The sequence below is a fragment of the Saccoglossus kowalevskii genome, chromosome 4 (genome assembly GCF_978046115.1).
Source record: "Saccoglossus kowalevskii chromosome 4, keSacKowa6.1, whole genome shotgun sequence".
In the NCBI taxonomy this organism is placed as follows: domain Eukaryota; kingdom Metazoa; phylum Hemichordata; class Enteropneusta; family Harrimaniidae; genus Saccoglossus; species Saccoglossus kowalevskii.
This window is the reverse complement of record NC_140644.1, coordinates 28,646,570-28,661,576: the sequence shown is the minus strand read 5'-3', so window position 1 is coordinate 28,661,576 and position 15,007 is coordinate 28,646,570. Positions and strand designations below refer to the sequence as shown.

Here is a 15,007-nt window from a genome sequence, read left to right as displayed (position 1 = left end):
ATCTTTGTTCATGGTATTTTCGTCATCATTTCTATTTGGTTTTGGTTTTCTTACACAGGCGTGCTGTGATTTTTGGTTGATTTTATTTTGTGTTGTGGTTGAGTGTGCGCCGCCCCAATTGATCGACTACCTGGTGTAAGTTTCACCACAAAACATGATGTTAGATGTGACAGCTTTGAGAACATGTCTGTTGAAAGTACGTCATTGCAACAGGAGAACTGATCGGGGATGAACATGTTATTGTAGCATCCATAATGAATCGATCAGTTGTCATTTTTCTTTTGTTGATTCTCTAGTCCACTCTGGACTTGTTATTGATGACCAAATGGTCGGTGTCGAGCCAGTGGTGAAACCTGCTACTCTAGTTACAGTTGCTAATGTTTCTCCTTTTGTTCCAAACTCAGCATTAATTAAAGAGCTCTCTGTATACGGGCGGATAGTTGGTTCAATGCGGACAATCCCATTGGGGTGCAAATCAGACACCTTAAAGCACGCCCAGTCTTTTAGGCACAAGTTCATATGCTTTTACGCAATGAACACATTAATGGTTTGATACATGTGATGCACGAAGGTCGTCCTTATTCTGCATACATCTCTACTGCCGAGATGCGATGTTTTTCATGTAAACAGGTTGGTCATATTCGAAAAAACTGTCCATGTACAGATAAAACGCAAAACCCTGAAAAGACTTCAAGCAGAAACGAAAGTAACAGAATTGAACGAAACGGTGGAAGCTGGTAATACATTCGTTATAAATAACAATGAAAAAAGCACTGAAGAAGTTGTACATATTAAAACCGATAATATTGAAACTAACAAAACTGAAAACGAACATATGGATGTAAATGACACTATAAACATTGAAACTGAACAAATTAACTCTAATGAAACTGGTAATATTGGAACTAATAAAGATGTAAATACTGAAATTGAGCAAACAGACGCTAAAGGAACTGTGAATAATGATACTGAACAGATCACCGATACCGCCGATGAGAACATAGACACTGATAACATTAGATGAAGTGGGGTACGACCCCTCCTTCAAAAAAATCACAAACCTGCAAACCGCCCTCTTTAACGAACAGCTTATCACTGCCGAATCTGTTAGCTGCTGACGCTGACATTGATCAGGATAGTGAAGACGGGCAATGTGGTGATATAGAAGTCGAGTCTATTTCCTCGGAAATATCTGATCTGCAGAACAAAAAAGTCTATTTACGCCCTCTAGATTGAGTACACTTTTAGACGACATAAAAGGGTATAAAAAGATCCTGGAGCGCTGTCTAGTGTTGTTCAGATTCCTGTCTACTTTTTAAGTCTTTTAAAAAGCTAAAACATTTCATCCGAGATCTCGAATTCATAAAATACTCATCAAACTACAGAACTACATAAAAATTCGAAACTTAAAAAACCCTTAACAATAATGTACTGCACATCTTTGTTGCTACATCTTATAACGTCCCCTTGTCTATACTTCATGGAATGTTGATTACTGTTGTGACCCTGTTGTTCATATTACTGATTGTTCGTAGTTGTCTGTCGTCGTCAACTTTACAATATCAACTACTTCTTCAAAACCGCAAGTCAGAATGTTTCCAAAATTTGATATGCAAGTACCTTGGATGGTTCTTTCTCAGATTTGTTCATTTCATGTCAAAATCTCGAATTCGTTATTTTGCGTGAATATTTTTGTTATTTTTGGTAAAAAGTAATATTTAAGTCCGATTACTTTTGTTTATTTCGTGATGATATTTTTAATTCTCTAATTTTGATGAATATTTTCATCTTCGTCGCTGAGGGCGTCCTACCACTGTCCTGCCGCAGAGCAGTTATTGCTCTCCTACCAAAAAAAGGAGACAACACCTTACTAAAATACTGGCGACCAGTTAGCCTCATTTTTGCTGACTATAAGATTTTTAAGAAAACACTGTCACTACGCCTAAAATTGGCACTTGGACAGATTATCAATCCTAATCAAAACTAAACAATTCCAGGCAGGCAGATCTATGACAACATCCACTTAGTACGTGAAATAGTCAATTACTGTAATGGCGCTTGATCAGGAAAAGGCATTTGATAGAGTACACCATGGTCATCTCTTTAGAACTTTGAGTGCATTTGGATTTGATGAAAACTTTATATCATTTATAAAACTAATCTACACTGGAACACAAAGCGTAATCCATGTGAACAGCGCCCTCACCTCACCTGCCCCCTTTCTGCGGGGAATAGACAGGAGTAGTTTAGGATGGACTATAGGTACGACCATGAGGGCGCTGTTCATAATCGGATGCGATGACGTCATACGAACAGCGCCCTCATGGTCGTACCTATAGTCCAGCTTTAGCATAAATAATGACGTCACAATGGGAATTTGTGCATAAATTAGCATAAATGAGGAGCAATGCCGTAAAGGGGATCATTTGAATGAGGATGACGTCACAATGGGATATTGTGAATACATTTGCATACATAAAATTGATGTGAATACGAGGTCGTGTCGAGGTCATCGTGAATACATTTGCATAAATTACCATCATTTTTTAATTATTTTTTAATTATTTTTAATTATTTTTAATTATTTTTTAATTGGACAGGCGTGGACGAAAGATTTTTCAGAATGTTTCGTAGAGGGCGCTCACACACACGCACACACACACGCTAATAAATACACATCATTTTGAAAACTAACAGAGTTTATTACACAAAGAAGGGAAATCTACTAATGAGTAAATAATCAAAAAGAATGGATTAAAAACTGAGTAATTGAAATTGAGTATATAGAAAGTATACATTTTGTTTTTGTTTTGTTTTTGTTTTTTGTTTTTTTTTGTTTAAGTAAATAATCAAAAAAAAGAATGGATTAAAAACTGAGTAATATAAGAACAAAAAATGACATTTTGAGTATATAGAAAGTATACAATTTGTTTTTGTTTTGTTTTGTTTCTTGTTTGAGTAAATAAACAAAAAGAATGGATTAAAAACTGAGTAATATAAGAACAAAAAATGACATTTTGAGTATATAGAAAGTATACAATTTGTTTTTGTTTTGTTTTGTTTCTTGTTTGAGTAAATAAACAAAAAGAATGGATTAAAAAACTGAGTAATATAAGAATAAAAAATGACATTTTGAGTATATAGAAAGTATACATTTTCAAATGCGGATAAGTATTCGATTATGATAAAAACAAGAAAACACGAGTAACACCGAAAAGTCAATACACACTTTTTTCTAATCAGAATCGCTCATCTGTGATAAAAAGAAAAAAAAGAGAAATAATATGAAATCGATATATATATATATATATATATATATATATATATATATATACATGTGAAATTTCAAAAGCATAAGTCATCTAGTAAAACTGCGTGGGAAAAAATATTTGTCATAAATAGGGAGGTTGAGTCCGGTCACGTTTTCGATATATCTGTTCACATAAAGGTCATTCAAATGTCTATCACGCGTAAAAGAGTCGGCTACGGACTTCATAGGTTCCCCTCGACATCTGCGCAGCAAGTAATACAGGACGTATTGACCACACACTGTAGAGAACGGAGCTTGTAGTATTTGATGATTGTAGACCCATGTACAAACGTTTTTATCGAGAAATCTCTTAAATTCCACGTAGTAGGGTTGACTACCATACGAGTCAAAATATTCTCCACGGTAGGGATCCTTCAGATAAAAAGCCACCCAATGTGTCCCACCTTCGCTACTATCATCGGTGTTTGATACGAACGCTGCGGGATACTCCAACACTTTAGCCTTAGGCAGTTGATCTCTAGCATAAACGCCAAAGAACACGTTTCTAGTGTACGGATTAGTCGACAGAATACGATTCAGTTGATTCGTGTCCATCGCAGCTAGAAATCAGTCAATACGTTTCTGTCTCTGTCAATCTCGATAACGTTATCGTATTCAGCATAAATCAAAACGGACACAGTCTCAGTCAATGCTTGTCTGAACTGAATCTCAAGACCAATCTTTCCTTCTTGTATCAAATTGAGGTGATAATCGCTGGCCGATTCGTCGGGAGTGAGGTCAAATGCGAAGATTGTGTACCCTTCGGGATATTCGTCTCGAGTGATGCCGTTGCCTTGGTCTTGACCCATTTTATTTGTACCGGTAAATAGAGTGTAATAAGCCATGATGCAACTTCTGCCACCAGCTGCCGTGAAGTCTGTCTTCAATGGCTTTGCGGGAACTTGCTCGCCTCTAACATTGAGAACCAGTGATGTGATACCGTAATTCTGGAAGTTGAATGGATTTGTTTCGTAGGATCCGTTGAAAGACGTATTAGAAACCAGACACAGGATGATCCTTTTGGGCAGCTGACCGAGGAAGATCAAATCTTTGTTTAATGACATTGTACCAGCCGGGATGGAAGCGATTTTCATAACGCATCGATCGATGGGGTATTTTGCAGTACCCTGTTTCAACGCTTCAACGTGTCCCAGTTGTACGCTGGGGCTCAACTTGACTTTTCTCACTAGGAGGGTAGCATCGGTGATGACTACTTTGAATGCTGGATTTTCGGTTGAACTGATCAAGCAGAACTGATTTTTACTTCGATGTAATTTCAGTCTAACTTCCACCCCATTGAGTAAATACTTTGGTTGAAAAAATATGTCCCCGTGTATTCGTCCGATCATGTCGACCGTCTTACTGAGTGATGTATATGCGTATCGACGTTTGAGTCCCATGTTAGCGTCACCATCATCAGCCCTTGGGTTTGCAACATTCATTTTTCCAGCGGTGTCCTTCTCAAATATCGCAGCACCAATCTGCGTTGATTTGGCATCGCCTCCATAATTCAATAGTGTTTCGATCATGGCTCTGTAAGAATAGGTGGGAGATGCATCCGAAATCTGCTTTCCATTTAGATACACGTCGATTTGATTGAAGAGGGAATGCAACCACAAGTTTGCAGGCCCTACAGTGGCGTCCGCAGCCAAATTACTTCCATTTGCATTCGTGATTTTAGCCTTGATGTGCAAAAGCGTAGAACCAATATCGATGTAGTCACTTCCGGCCGAAGGTATTACAAATTCGATCGGACCATCGGCTATATTCGTGAGTGGGTTTACCTCTTCGTAACTTCCTTTTTCGATACTTGTCTGTGTCGGAGGAATAGTAAAGAGATCGAGTTCCGTCTTTGCGCATTCACAGGAGTGTTCATGTACAAAAGCCATGATGTTCAGTCGAATATATCCGGAGATCTTCTCCTCTTCTTAGCCTTGGAAGAAATGACACGTCTCGTTGTTGTCTTCTTTCTTTTGATGGTGCGTCCTCGCCCCGTTTGAGAGGGTCTTCCAAATAAATTGCTCAATACTGAAGAAGTAATTTGACGACCCGCAGTCTTTGCTCTACTCGAAGCCGCTTTTTTAAAGTTTTTCCCTTGTACAACATCACCTAGAATACCCAAACCGGCATCGAGCGCTGGTTTTGCCACTGCTTTCAGACCTTGTGTTAACAGAGGTGCGGCCGATCTCGCCAATCCAGAAAACATACTTCCGATTCCATATCCGCGTTGCAGTCTCGCGCCAGAAAATACAGATCCTCGTCCAATCTGATTCATGTAGTAATTTCTATAAACCCCCACGTGAGGAGTGTAAGGTCGATGTCTGTTCATTTTTTCTTCACACTAGCGAAGGACGAGCTTTGCGAAAACTCAGCGTCACGATCACTCGTCCGCGTTGAAATGGCACCTTCTCCCCCGTATCAGACCTTATATCAATCTCCACAGTCTCAAATGTTGACGTTCGAATCGGCAGGAAGTAAGGTTTGTTGTAAGTGTGATTGACGCTATCTCCATGGGTTCCTTCAACATTGACTATTCTCAAGAGAGGTACGGAAACATCACCGACCATTTGGTGTTCGACTATATTGCAATACACGTAGAGAGAATACAAACTTCTAACATCAGCAAGGTAGGGACTAGTGCGTCTTTCGTTTGTAATTGTTGTATTTGAGGGAAATCCTAACAGTTCAGCCAATCCACCCATCAAGATTACACGAGCTCCTTCTTCAACCGCCACGGTCACTCTCCTTGACCTCGAATTATATGTCATCAGTATTTCATCTGGTAGACCTTTTTCTCGAATCGCATCTAAAATCATTTCGATCGAGTTGTAGTAGCCCGGATTCAATTTCAGTTCTCCGTGATCTCTCATATTGGGTGAGGCATCGTAAAAGATCCTATTTTCGTCATGTACGACGTTGTACCACGAATTTGGGTAGTGGATGTCGGCCAATGCTACTTCCCAATCGCCATCTAGCGAAAGCGTTCTCGGTAGTTTGACAGTGTATTTTGTCAATGTGTTGTTCGGGAACACATCGAGCGAGGCATTACTAGGGAGCGTCAAAAAGAAATCCTTTCCAGACATGATGATCTTTTGAAATGAATCGGGTCATCGTGTGTGTGAATGGTATTTATAAACGTTGCAAGTCCCTGATCCAAGAATTAAACGAAGCATCATACCCACGCCACTTAACGAAATATTCCACGTGACCTTTACGTTTTCTCTTGCGCAGCACATTCTCCACAATGTACAATGCATCGTCGTCTTTTACTATTTTCTGAAGTTCTTCTTCGTAGAAAGTACCTTCCAACATTTCGCCGTTGTAATCTGAAATTTTGTAAACAGGTGGTTGTGTGTTGAGACGTCCAACAATCGTGAATACCTCTTCGGTCCAATTGGGTAAGTAACCTTTTTTGAAAACGTGTTTGGTTTTACTGATTCTGACTCTGTCACCGAGTTTATAAATCTTCCTCTTCTTCACCCCATTTTTCTCTGTGTTTAGATCACCGTACAATATGTCTCTGACCTTTTTCTGGTTCGCGTAGGTAACGAGTGAGGGTTTGGTATTTATACTTCTGTGATGGGTATTGTTGTAAGAACGTACCATGTCGTCTAATACAGGTAGATAAGTCAACGTGTTGTTCTTCGTGAAATATCTGAACATTTTTCCCTTGATGGTTCTGTTGTATCTCTCCACAATGCTGGCTTTAGTCTCATTGCCTGTAGTAAAGAACTTAATGTCTTCGCTCTTGAGGTAGTTCTGAAAAAGTCTGTTGGTGAATTCAGTTCCTCTGTCCGTGTGCAAAACGTCAGGGCGACGCCCCTTCCCGAGTATTTTCCGAAATGCCTCGACCAAACTCGCCCCTCTCTTGTCTTTCAGAGGTACGACGAAAGCATATTTTGAAAAAACATCGATACACGTCAATAAGAACTTGTATCCACTGTTGTATCTGGATATCGAGGAGAGATCGCATAGATCAGCCTCCCACTGCTCGTCCACTTGGAAAACCACCACCCTCCTTCTTTTAAAGGACCGTCTAGAAGGTTTGTGCAGAGTATATGTATCCTGTTTACTCAACCACTTCTTCACGTCCGACTTGGTTATCTTTTTTCCTCTCTTTGTTTTTTTTACGGCAACATAAAGGGAATTCAAACCCCCGTAACTTCCAGGACTTTGGACATCGTAAAACAGTTCGTCTAGGACGGTGTCCATCTTCTTCGTCATTGTTTACGGGTGTGGTTATTTCACACGCGCAGAGGCAGTGGATACGTTCGATAAACGAAAGCAAAGCAGGACAGCGTGGATCCATCACGACCGACTGAACCAAAGTGAGATCTAGCGGTTGCGACGAGGTTCTATTTAATACGTCACCCACGTGTGTCGAGGATGAATGGGAGTGGAAACCACATGGGGTCCACGTCTCTTCGGAACTCTCCCCTTGAGTGTGTTGGTATGCATGTAAGACCACCGATCTGTATTGCCAACTAGGTCTTGAGGTACATTTGACATTTTCATAACTTCGGCAAATTCTCTCCAACCTGTGGGGGTGAAATTCTTCCTTTTACGCAAGAAATCATTGACTAAATCGATGATGTGCGTGCCTGGTACGGATTGTCCATCAATGATTAATTCACCATTTTTACCCCAGTCGACCCGTTGGTTCTGTTTAACCTTCTGTAGTAGAAGCTTCGCTTTTCTCTGCATGCTCTTGGGAACACTTTGTAAGACTTCGGATGTAATTTGATCTGGCACACCATCTTTGTTGGGTTGAGATTCCTGATCGGCTACAGCATCAGTGTTGGGTAATTGCTGCGTAACGGAGATTGGAATCGGTTCGTTTTTCTTCTCCCGCAACAACAAGTACTTGCGTAGAACCTGTTGGTACAGTTTGACTTTTTCATCTTCAGGCAACTCTTCCATTTGCGTTATGTCGTTCATGTCTCTATCCAGCGAAGTCAATGATTTCACCACAGGTCTCGTCATTTGAGCATTCTGGCTTTGGATGGTAGATAATAGCTCAGCAGGGACTAAAGCCATCTTCTTCACGGATTCCATCTATTTAAGACCTAGTAGGGGAGGGAGTATGCTCGAAATTAAGGGAGCAATCAAGGCGGCCAGGAAACCTCCTTTCTGAACCAGAATTTTTTTCTTTTTCTTGACTGGAGTTTTCTTATTGGACAGTGCTCGGAGATGTTTCACGTACAACGCCAATTTTCTTTTCTGACTAGGTGATAGCTGGACGTTCCCTTTCAACACATTGAGCGAGCATTCACACAGACACTGTATCAAGTCACTAGAGGCTCCATCAATTATCCCCTTTTGTTGTTTCGAGTTGGCCTTGTGCAATACAGAGAGAAAATCAGCGTTCTTTCGCATGCGGGATGACATGGTGAAATGACTGACGATGAAAGACTGTCTTTTTTTTATACCTTTCTCACATACACTATCGGTACTTGAGATGAAAGTATGTTCGTTCGAATGCGTATTTCCTCAGGGGTGTCTGGCATCAGATCCACGAGGAGGTAACCGTGAGGTTCTTGGGTGGCATCAGTGAATGCCTCCTGAAGAAACTTAATGTTTCCGGGGTACATTTGCTTTGCCAGAACGTTGACTTGTGATGCGTCCCTTGGATTTTTAAACAGGAAAATGTAGTGCGTGTTGAGACTGATGGTTCTCGATTGTCTGCCCTGATGAAAGAGATTTTGCAAAATCAGTATCACGGATAAATTTCGATGGTGAGATCCCTTCGTGAAGAACTGGGCGATTTGTTTATCGTTACCCGTTTCTGTCATCAGATCATCTATCACCAACAAGTTTCTTTTAGCCGGGTCGATTATTCTACCAATATCTGGAGGTATCCCTTCGATAAAGCGAATTTGAGGCACTGTCTTCATCATTTCCAAATAGGCTGGCTGAAACTCGCCGTAGCACCAATAGATAACATCTGGTGATGGAGATATGACGCTGTCACATTGTTCTAATATCAGTTTGACTAAAAACGTCTTCCCAGACTGCGTGGGACCGCACACGAGAGAGGTAAATGGGTGTTTCAATCTTGCATCCATGACGATATCATAGGACCTCGCTGGTTATCGCGTCTCCTTTTACGTTCTTCAATGTACTTTTTCAACATCCAGTTTAAAACAAAATAAGGTAGTGTACATAAGCCAGAATAGACGAGTGATAGAACCAAGTCCGATTTGGTAGAGCCCATGCCAATGTGATTGTTCAAGGTTCAAATGGATGAATGATGGGTAACCGACGATCTAGCTTCTATTTATATATTTTTTGTTTTTAGAAGCCGTATGGGATGGTACAGTAATCATCTTGTATCACCCGTTTGTCATACACTAAACTGTACGTTTTAACTTCTTCTCTATTGAATATTCTATCTCCTTTGCGCGTTATTTTTCGAGGGTCTTTGACGTGTAGAGGACCGCTTGTTCTCCGAACAAGTCGATTCATGGAGTCAAAATTAATTTCCAGTTGATTTCTGTAATTGAGGGTGAACCCTCTCACTTTACACACCGTTTGGTTCCCACTTTTGTCCGGTTTGTGTAGTCGGTACGCGTAATTCTTCGGTCCTCCAGATACGAAATGTGTGATGTAATTATCCATCGGAGTTATTTCTCTCGTCAAATCTCCGAGATAATCACCTGTCGGTGGATCCCATTCTCCAGCTCGTTGGATGTAAATGATGGAATCTGTGTCAAAGTACAAGACTCTACTACCTAATTTCTCCAGAACACTGTAGAGTTTAAGTCGGGCATAGCTTGTCGTCATGGCAGCCAGTACAACGTTCGTATTGGGTGCTTCGGTAATGTTGTCTTCTTTATCGCAGTGCTGGACAAGAACCATTTCGTCAGAGACAAAAGAAAGATCTGTGACGTCCTTTGTATTATCCATCAACATTTCCAACAGTTTGGCGGGCGTTTCAACATACGTGCTCTGTCCAAAGTTTGATCTCTGTCCCAGCTTTCCCCAGAACGAGTTGAGATTTAGCTTGGCGAGAGCTCTGAGACCTGGATTGGTGGTTATCTTGCTTCTGTTCAAGACGATACCTTCTCTTTCGCGGTACCTTTGGATGTACATGGTTCGGTCTTCCTCGGTGCGACACCACTCTGGAAAACCGGAAGACTCTTGTTTAATTTTCAGAAACATGTTGATGTAATCGGTGAACAGCCCTCCTTCTCCAGTTTCAGGGTTGTATGTTGCCGACTCATCATAATGCCAAACTTCGTATACCTTGGTGATGCGATACCCTACTTCTTCAGCCTTTTCCAATTCTGGAGTGCACCAAACACCCGTCAGCTGACGTTCATTGACACCATGGTGACATTCGTCTTGATTCATGGTTTCCGCGCATTTGGAACAGAGTGGGAACATCAGTTTGTTGTTCACCCTGAAAGGTAGAACTGGTATATACATTCTCCTCGGAGGTAAAACGTCGCACTTGATAATACCGAAATAGTCTGTGGGTTTGGCGATAAAGTCTTTAGTTACGACTGTCGGGTGGCCAACTGGATATCGCGAGGTCTTATTGATGTACGGGTAGAGGCTGCAAAAATCAACATATTCTATCTTTTCGCCTTCCTTGACCTCGTAATACAGACTTAGGGCGTTGGTACGACCCCCGAGAAAAGCCTCCCTACCTCTGATAGGATTTGAGATATCTAAGCTTCCGACAAACCTCTCGACTTTGTGATTGTTCTTCATCAGGTTTTTGAAATCGCATTCCCACATGGTGACTAGCGAGTATCCTTTCGATTTCAACCACTCTTCCCTCGCCAGTAGTCTTTCGTAGAGGGATGTCATACTGAGTTCATTCTTGCGATTCGTCTCATTCCTTCTGGGAAAACACTTTGGACAACCGTGGAAGTAACAACCGTAGTACTCATACAAGGTTTCGGTAGAAGCATCATATCCGTCTACGTAATAAGGTCCAATTTTCATCTCCCTTCTGGAATTACGAACATGTTGAATATGCGTGTTATTGACGTGTGCCTCGTATTCCATCCATCTTATAGCATCTGCAGATTGATTCTGGGCGCTGAGGTACCCTTTCTCAGGCACAACCCCGATTGTGTCAGGAGTCAGGAAATGCTTTCGAAATATGACGTTGCACACGGAAGCGATCGTGATGCAACGGCTGAAGGGGTCAACTTTGGTGAGATCCATCATCATCGATCTAAATGCCAAACAACACTCCTCGAGTATGCGCACGTCGCTCCGACAGTACTTGAGCAGTTCTTTACGTAAATCATAAACGGAATTCTTTTCTACTTCTCCATTGTACCATGTGTAGAATGTCTTTCTAGCCACCTCCTTCATACCATCTGGGTCAAAATAATGAGCCCCGGGTATCGGTCCTCTGTAATTGTCTCCAGTGGATCTCGGAAACAGGTGAGGAAAAAAACCCTTGTGTAACTCGTCTATGCCGAAGGTCTTAGGAAGTTTAGATAGAGCCATGGGCAGGAAATTCAAGCTATCAATGAATTTGATATCTGCACGACGGATGTATAGTTGCATGACTTTCGAACCATTCATGATGACTTCGGGTAGTATCTTGTGATCGTGACAGTATTTCAGAATCATAATTCCATCATACCCCTTTGAATTATGCGCGATGAAAATCATCCCATTATGCTCTTTTTCTAATGCCCACTCGCAGAAATCTTCCAAGGTACGTGAACCATTGAACACTTTCTCCGTATTCGGTGGAATTCGCGCTACGCATAGATCTGGAATATGAGTGCAATGTTCGTCGGTCGTGCATTCAAAATCGTAAAAGACGTAGTTACCATGGCTGTCAGAGTTATCCTCCTCAAATTCTTCCATCGAATCGTCAGATTCTTGGTTCTTTTTTCTATCGGTGAGTGGTTGAATGTAACACAGGTGGTCGTACGTCTGAAAAGACTTGCAGGTTTTGCAGTAAACTTCGTTACATTTGTGAGACCCATCACGATATTTGAGGAGTTTGTGACATTTTTCGCAACATTGAACTGACTGGCAAAGAGTTTTTTTCCCATTAACTGACTTTTGATGCTTTTCGAAACATTCTTCGTTCTTGAAAAATCTGTGACAATTTCCGCATTTTTGCCATCGTGTAACCACGCAGTCCAGTTGATTTCCACAACTCAAACACCCAGTCGGACACACATGGTCGTAACGTTTGGAATAAGACTTGTCACATCGAGTGCAATAGTAGTCCTTTCCCAGAAAACCAGTCATTTTTGTGATGACGTTGTAGTGTTTATCTTTCAGAAACAGATATATGTCTTTGGAATCTTCTGCGGCATCGCCCACAAAGATGATGGAGTCAAAATGATCGTGCGACAATACGTGTATTCTGAAATCGGGTAACACGCTCTGGAATTTTTTAATCTCTTCGATGCCACATGGTCCCTGTTCGACTCTGGCCTTCCGTAAAAGTTCTCTAGCTCGGACGGTTTGCATAGAGTAGTTTGCCGTTTTTTTCCTCTTTATAGAATTCCACACCGATGGTGGATTTTCCTCTTTTGTGGCGTGTGCCATGGCGACCACGATCGCTCTGGCGCAACACATCTGGTCATCGGAAACGATTTCAATGACAGATTTGGAATTTCTCAACCTGTCTGCGATCTTTGTATCAAACTGTCGCTTCCTCCCGCGTGTTTTGCCGGCACCAAGAGGCATTTCAACAGATACTGTCCTGATGGTGATGTTTTCCTCAAGGGATATATCTTGGTAAGATTGTAGAATCCTCTCCACTTTTGACATCACCTTGTCAACATTCATGTCCTCAACCGGTATAAATGGTAACCAAATTTCGTTGTTCAAGTTGGGTACGTTTATGGAAATGCGAATTTGGTCACGTCCGTCAAGGTCAGAGGTGACCAGCTCGAGCAGTTGATGAAAAGTAGCGTGTAATACGCTATACACTTCATCAAACGTATTGGCATTTGGATGCGAAACTTTTACGACCCAGTCCGTTCCACTCACCTTAAACTTTTTGACAAAACGTTTTCTCTTACTGACAAGATTGAAATTAATCTTGTCGGTGATATTCTCGTCACTATCATCTGTGTCAGTATCACTGTAATAAAATTTCAAATTAAATAAATAAATACACAAATATATGAATAAATAATCAAATAAACAAACAAACAAACAAACAAACAAATATATAAATAAACAAATAAATAAATAAACAAATAAATAAATAAATAAACATACCTTACATAGTCTTTACGACCCCCACGTTGATATCCCGAGGTAGATGGATGGTTAACAGGCCCTATTGGAGTCGGAGGGTGGGAAGGCGTGTTCGTTTCTCCATATATAGAGTACAAATTTTTCTTAGCGGACTTGGGTGTTGCAAATCCAGTACTTGTAGAACTATAAAAACAACAACAACAACAACAAAGATTAAAGACGAAAAAACAAATTTCAACTTACCTCACATGTTTTTTGTTTTTTTTTGTTTTTGTTTTTTGTATACTTACGTTACATGTGAGCAGGAACCAGATTTAATAAGACATTTCAACTTCTGATTGAAATCTGGAGTATCTATACTGCTGGCTGGAGACCATGAACTATGTATAAATAAATAAATAAATAAATAAATAAATAAATAAATAAATAAATAAATAAATAAATAAATAAATAAATAAATAAATAAATAAATAAATAAATAAATAAATAAATAAATAAATAAATAAATAAATAAATAAATAAATAAATAAATAAATAAATAAATAAATAAATAAATAAATAAATAAATAAATAAATAAATAAATAAATAAATAAATAAATAAATAAATAAATAAATAAATAAATAAATAAATAAATAAATAAATAAATAAATAAATAAATAAATAAATAAATAAATAAATAAATAAATAAATAAATAAATAAATAAATAAATAAATAAATAAATAAATAAATAAATAAATAAATAAATAAATAAATAAATAAATAAACAAACAAACAAACAAACAAACAAACAAACAAACAAACAAACAAACAAACAAATAAATAACTTACGAAACACTATCTTTCGTAGGTGATTTCTCAGATGCGTCGTCTTCACTGAAAAAATAAGAGTTATATTATTGTTATTATTCATATTGTTTACTAAATCTTCATACGCATATCGAACGAGTTATTTATATAATATCGAATACACACCTGCTTATAAAACCATATTCATGTTCTAGGTCTGACAAAGTTTTAAGCTGTGAATTGCTTTCCCTGTAAATTCAAAAAGTTAAAAAACATGTTTTATCCTGTTTTATTTTTTCCTCAGGTAAAATTTGAAATAAATAAATAAATAAATAAATAAATAAATAAATAAATAAATAAATAAATAAATCACCCTTCATCTGAATTGTCGCTTTCTTCTGTTTGTCTGAAAATAACAAGAGTTTTGAATCAGCTACAACTTTGTGGTCAGTTCAAAAAAAAAAAAAAAAACTTACTCAGATATAGAGGGCGTGCATTCATGCTCCGCTTAAAAAACAAAAGATTTTGAACGAGCTAAGGTTGGAAAATAACGTTGCTACCGGTATGTTCAAACATGTTGGCGGGTAACGCTATACATTATGTTGACCTTCATGACAAAATAAAAGGTCAAGTCTAGTGAAAAGACACCCTAACTAATTGGGAAAATACCGCACATAATCATTGTTTTAAAGCTGAGGGGTATGCTCGATGAAT

General features: G+C 39.3%; 2 protein-coding genes across 2 annotated transcripts; both read right to left on the bottom strand.

The window, feature by feature from the left end:
* Positions 1–3,870: 3,870 nt before the first annotated feature.
* Positions 3,871–5,199, bottom strand: LOC146747261 (uncharacterized protein F54H12.2-like). The gene has a single exon (XM_085498374.1). It carries the CDS (start codon positions 5,197–5,199, stop codon positions 3,871–3,873), a length of 1,329 nt encoding a protein of 442 aa, XP_085354500.1.
* A 4,405-nt stretch (positions 5,200–9,604) lies between these two features.
* On the bottom strand, positions 9,605–13,087 carry LOC146747260 (uncharacterized). The gene has a single exon (XM_085498373.1). The coding sequence runs from the start codon at positions 13,085–13,087 to the stop codon at positions 9,605–9,607; it is 3,483 nt and encodes a 1,160-aa protein (XP_085354499.1).
* Positions 13,088–15,007: the final 1,920 nt, after the last annotated feature.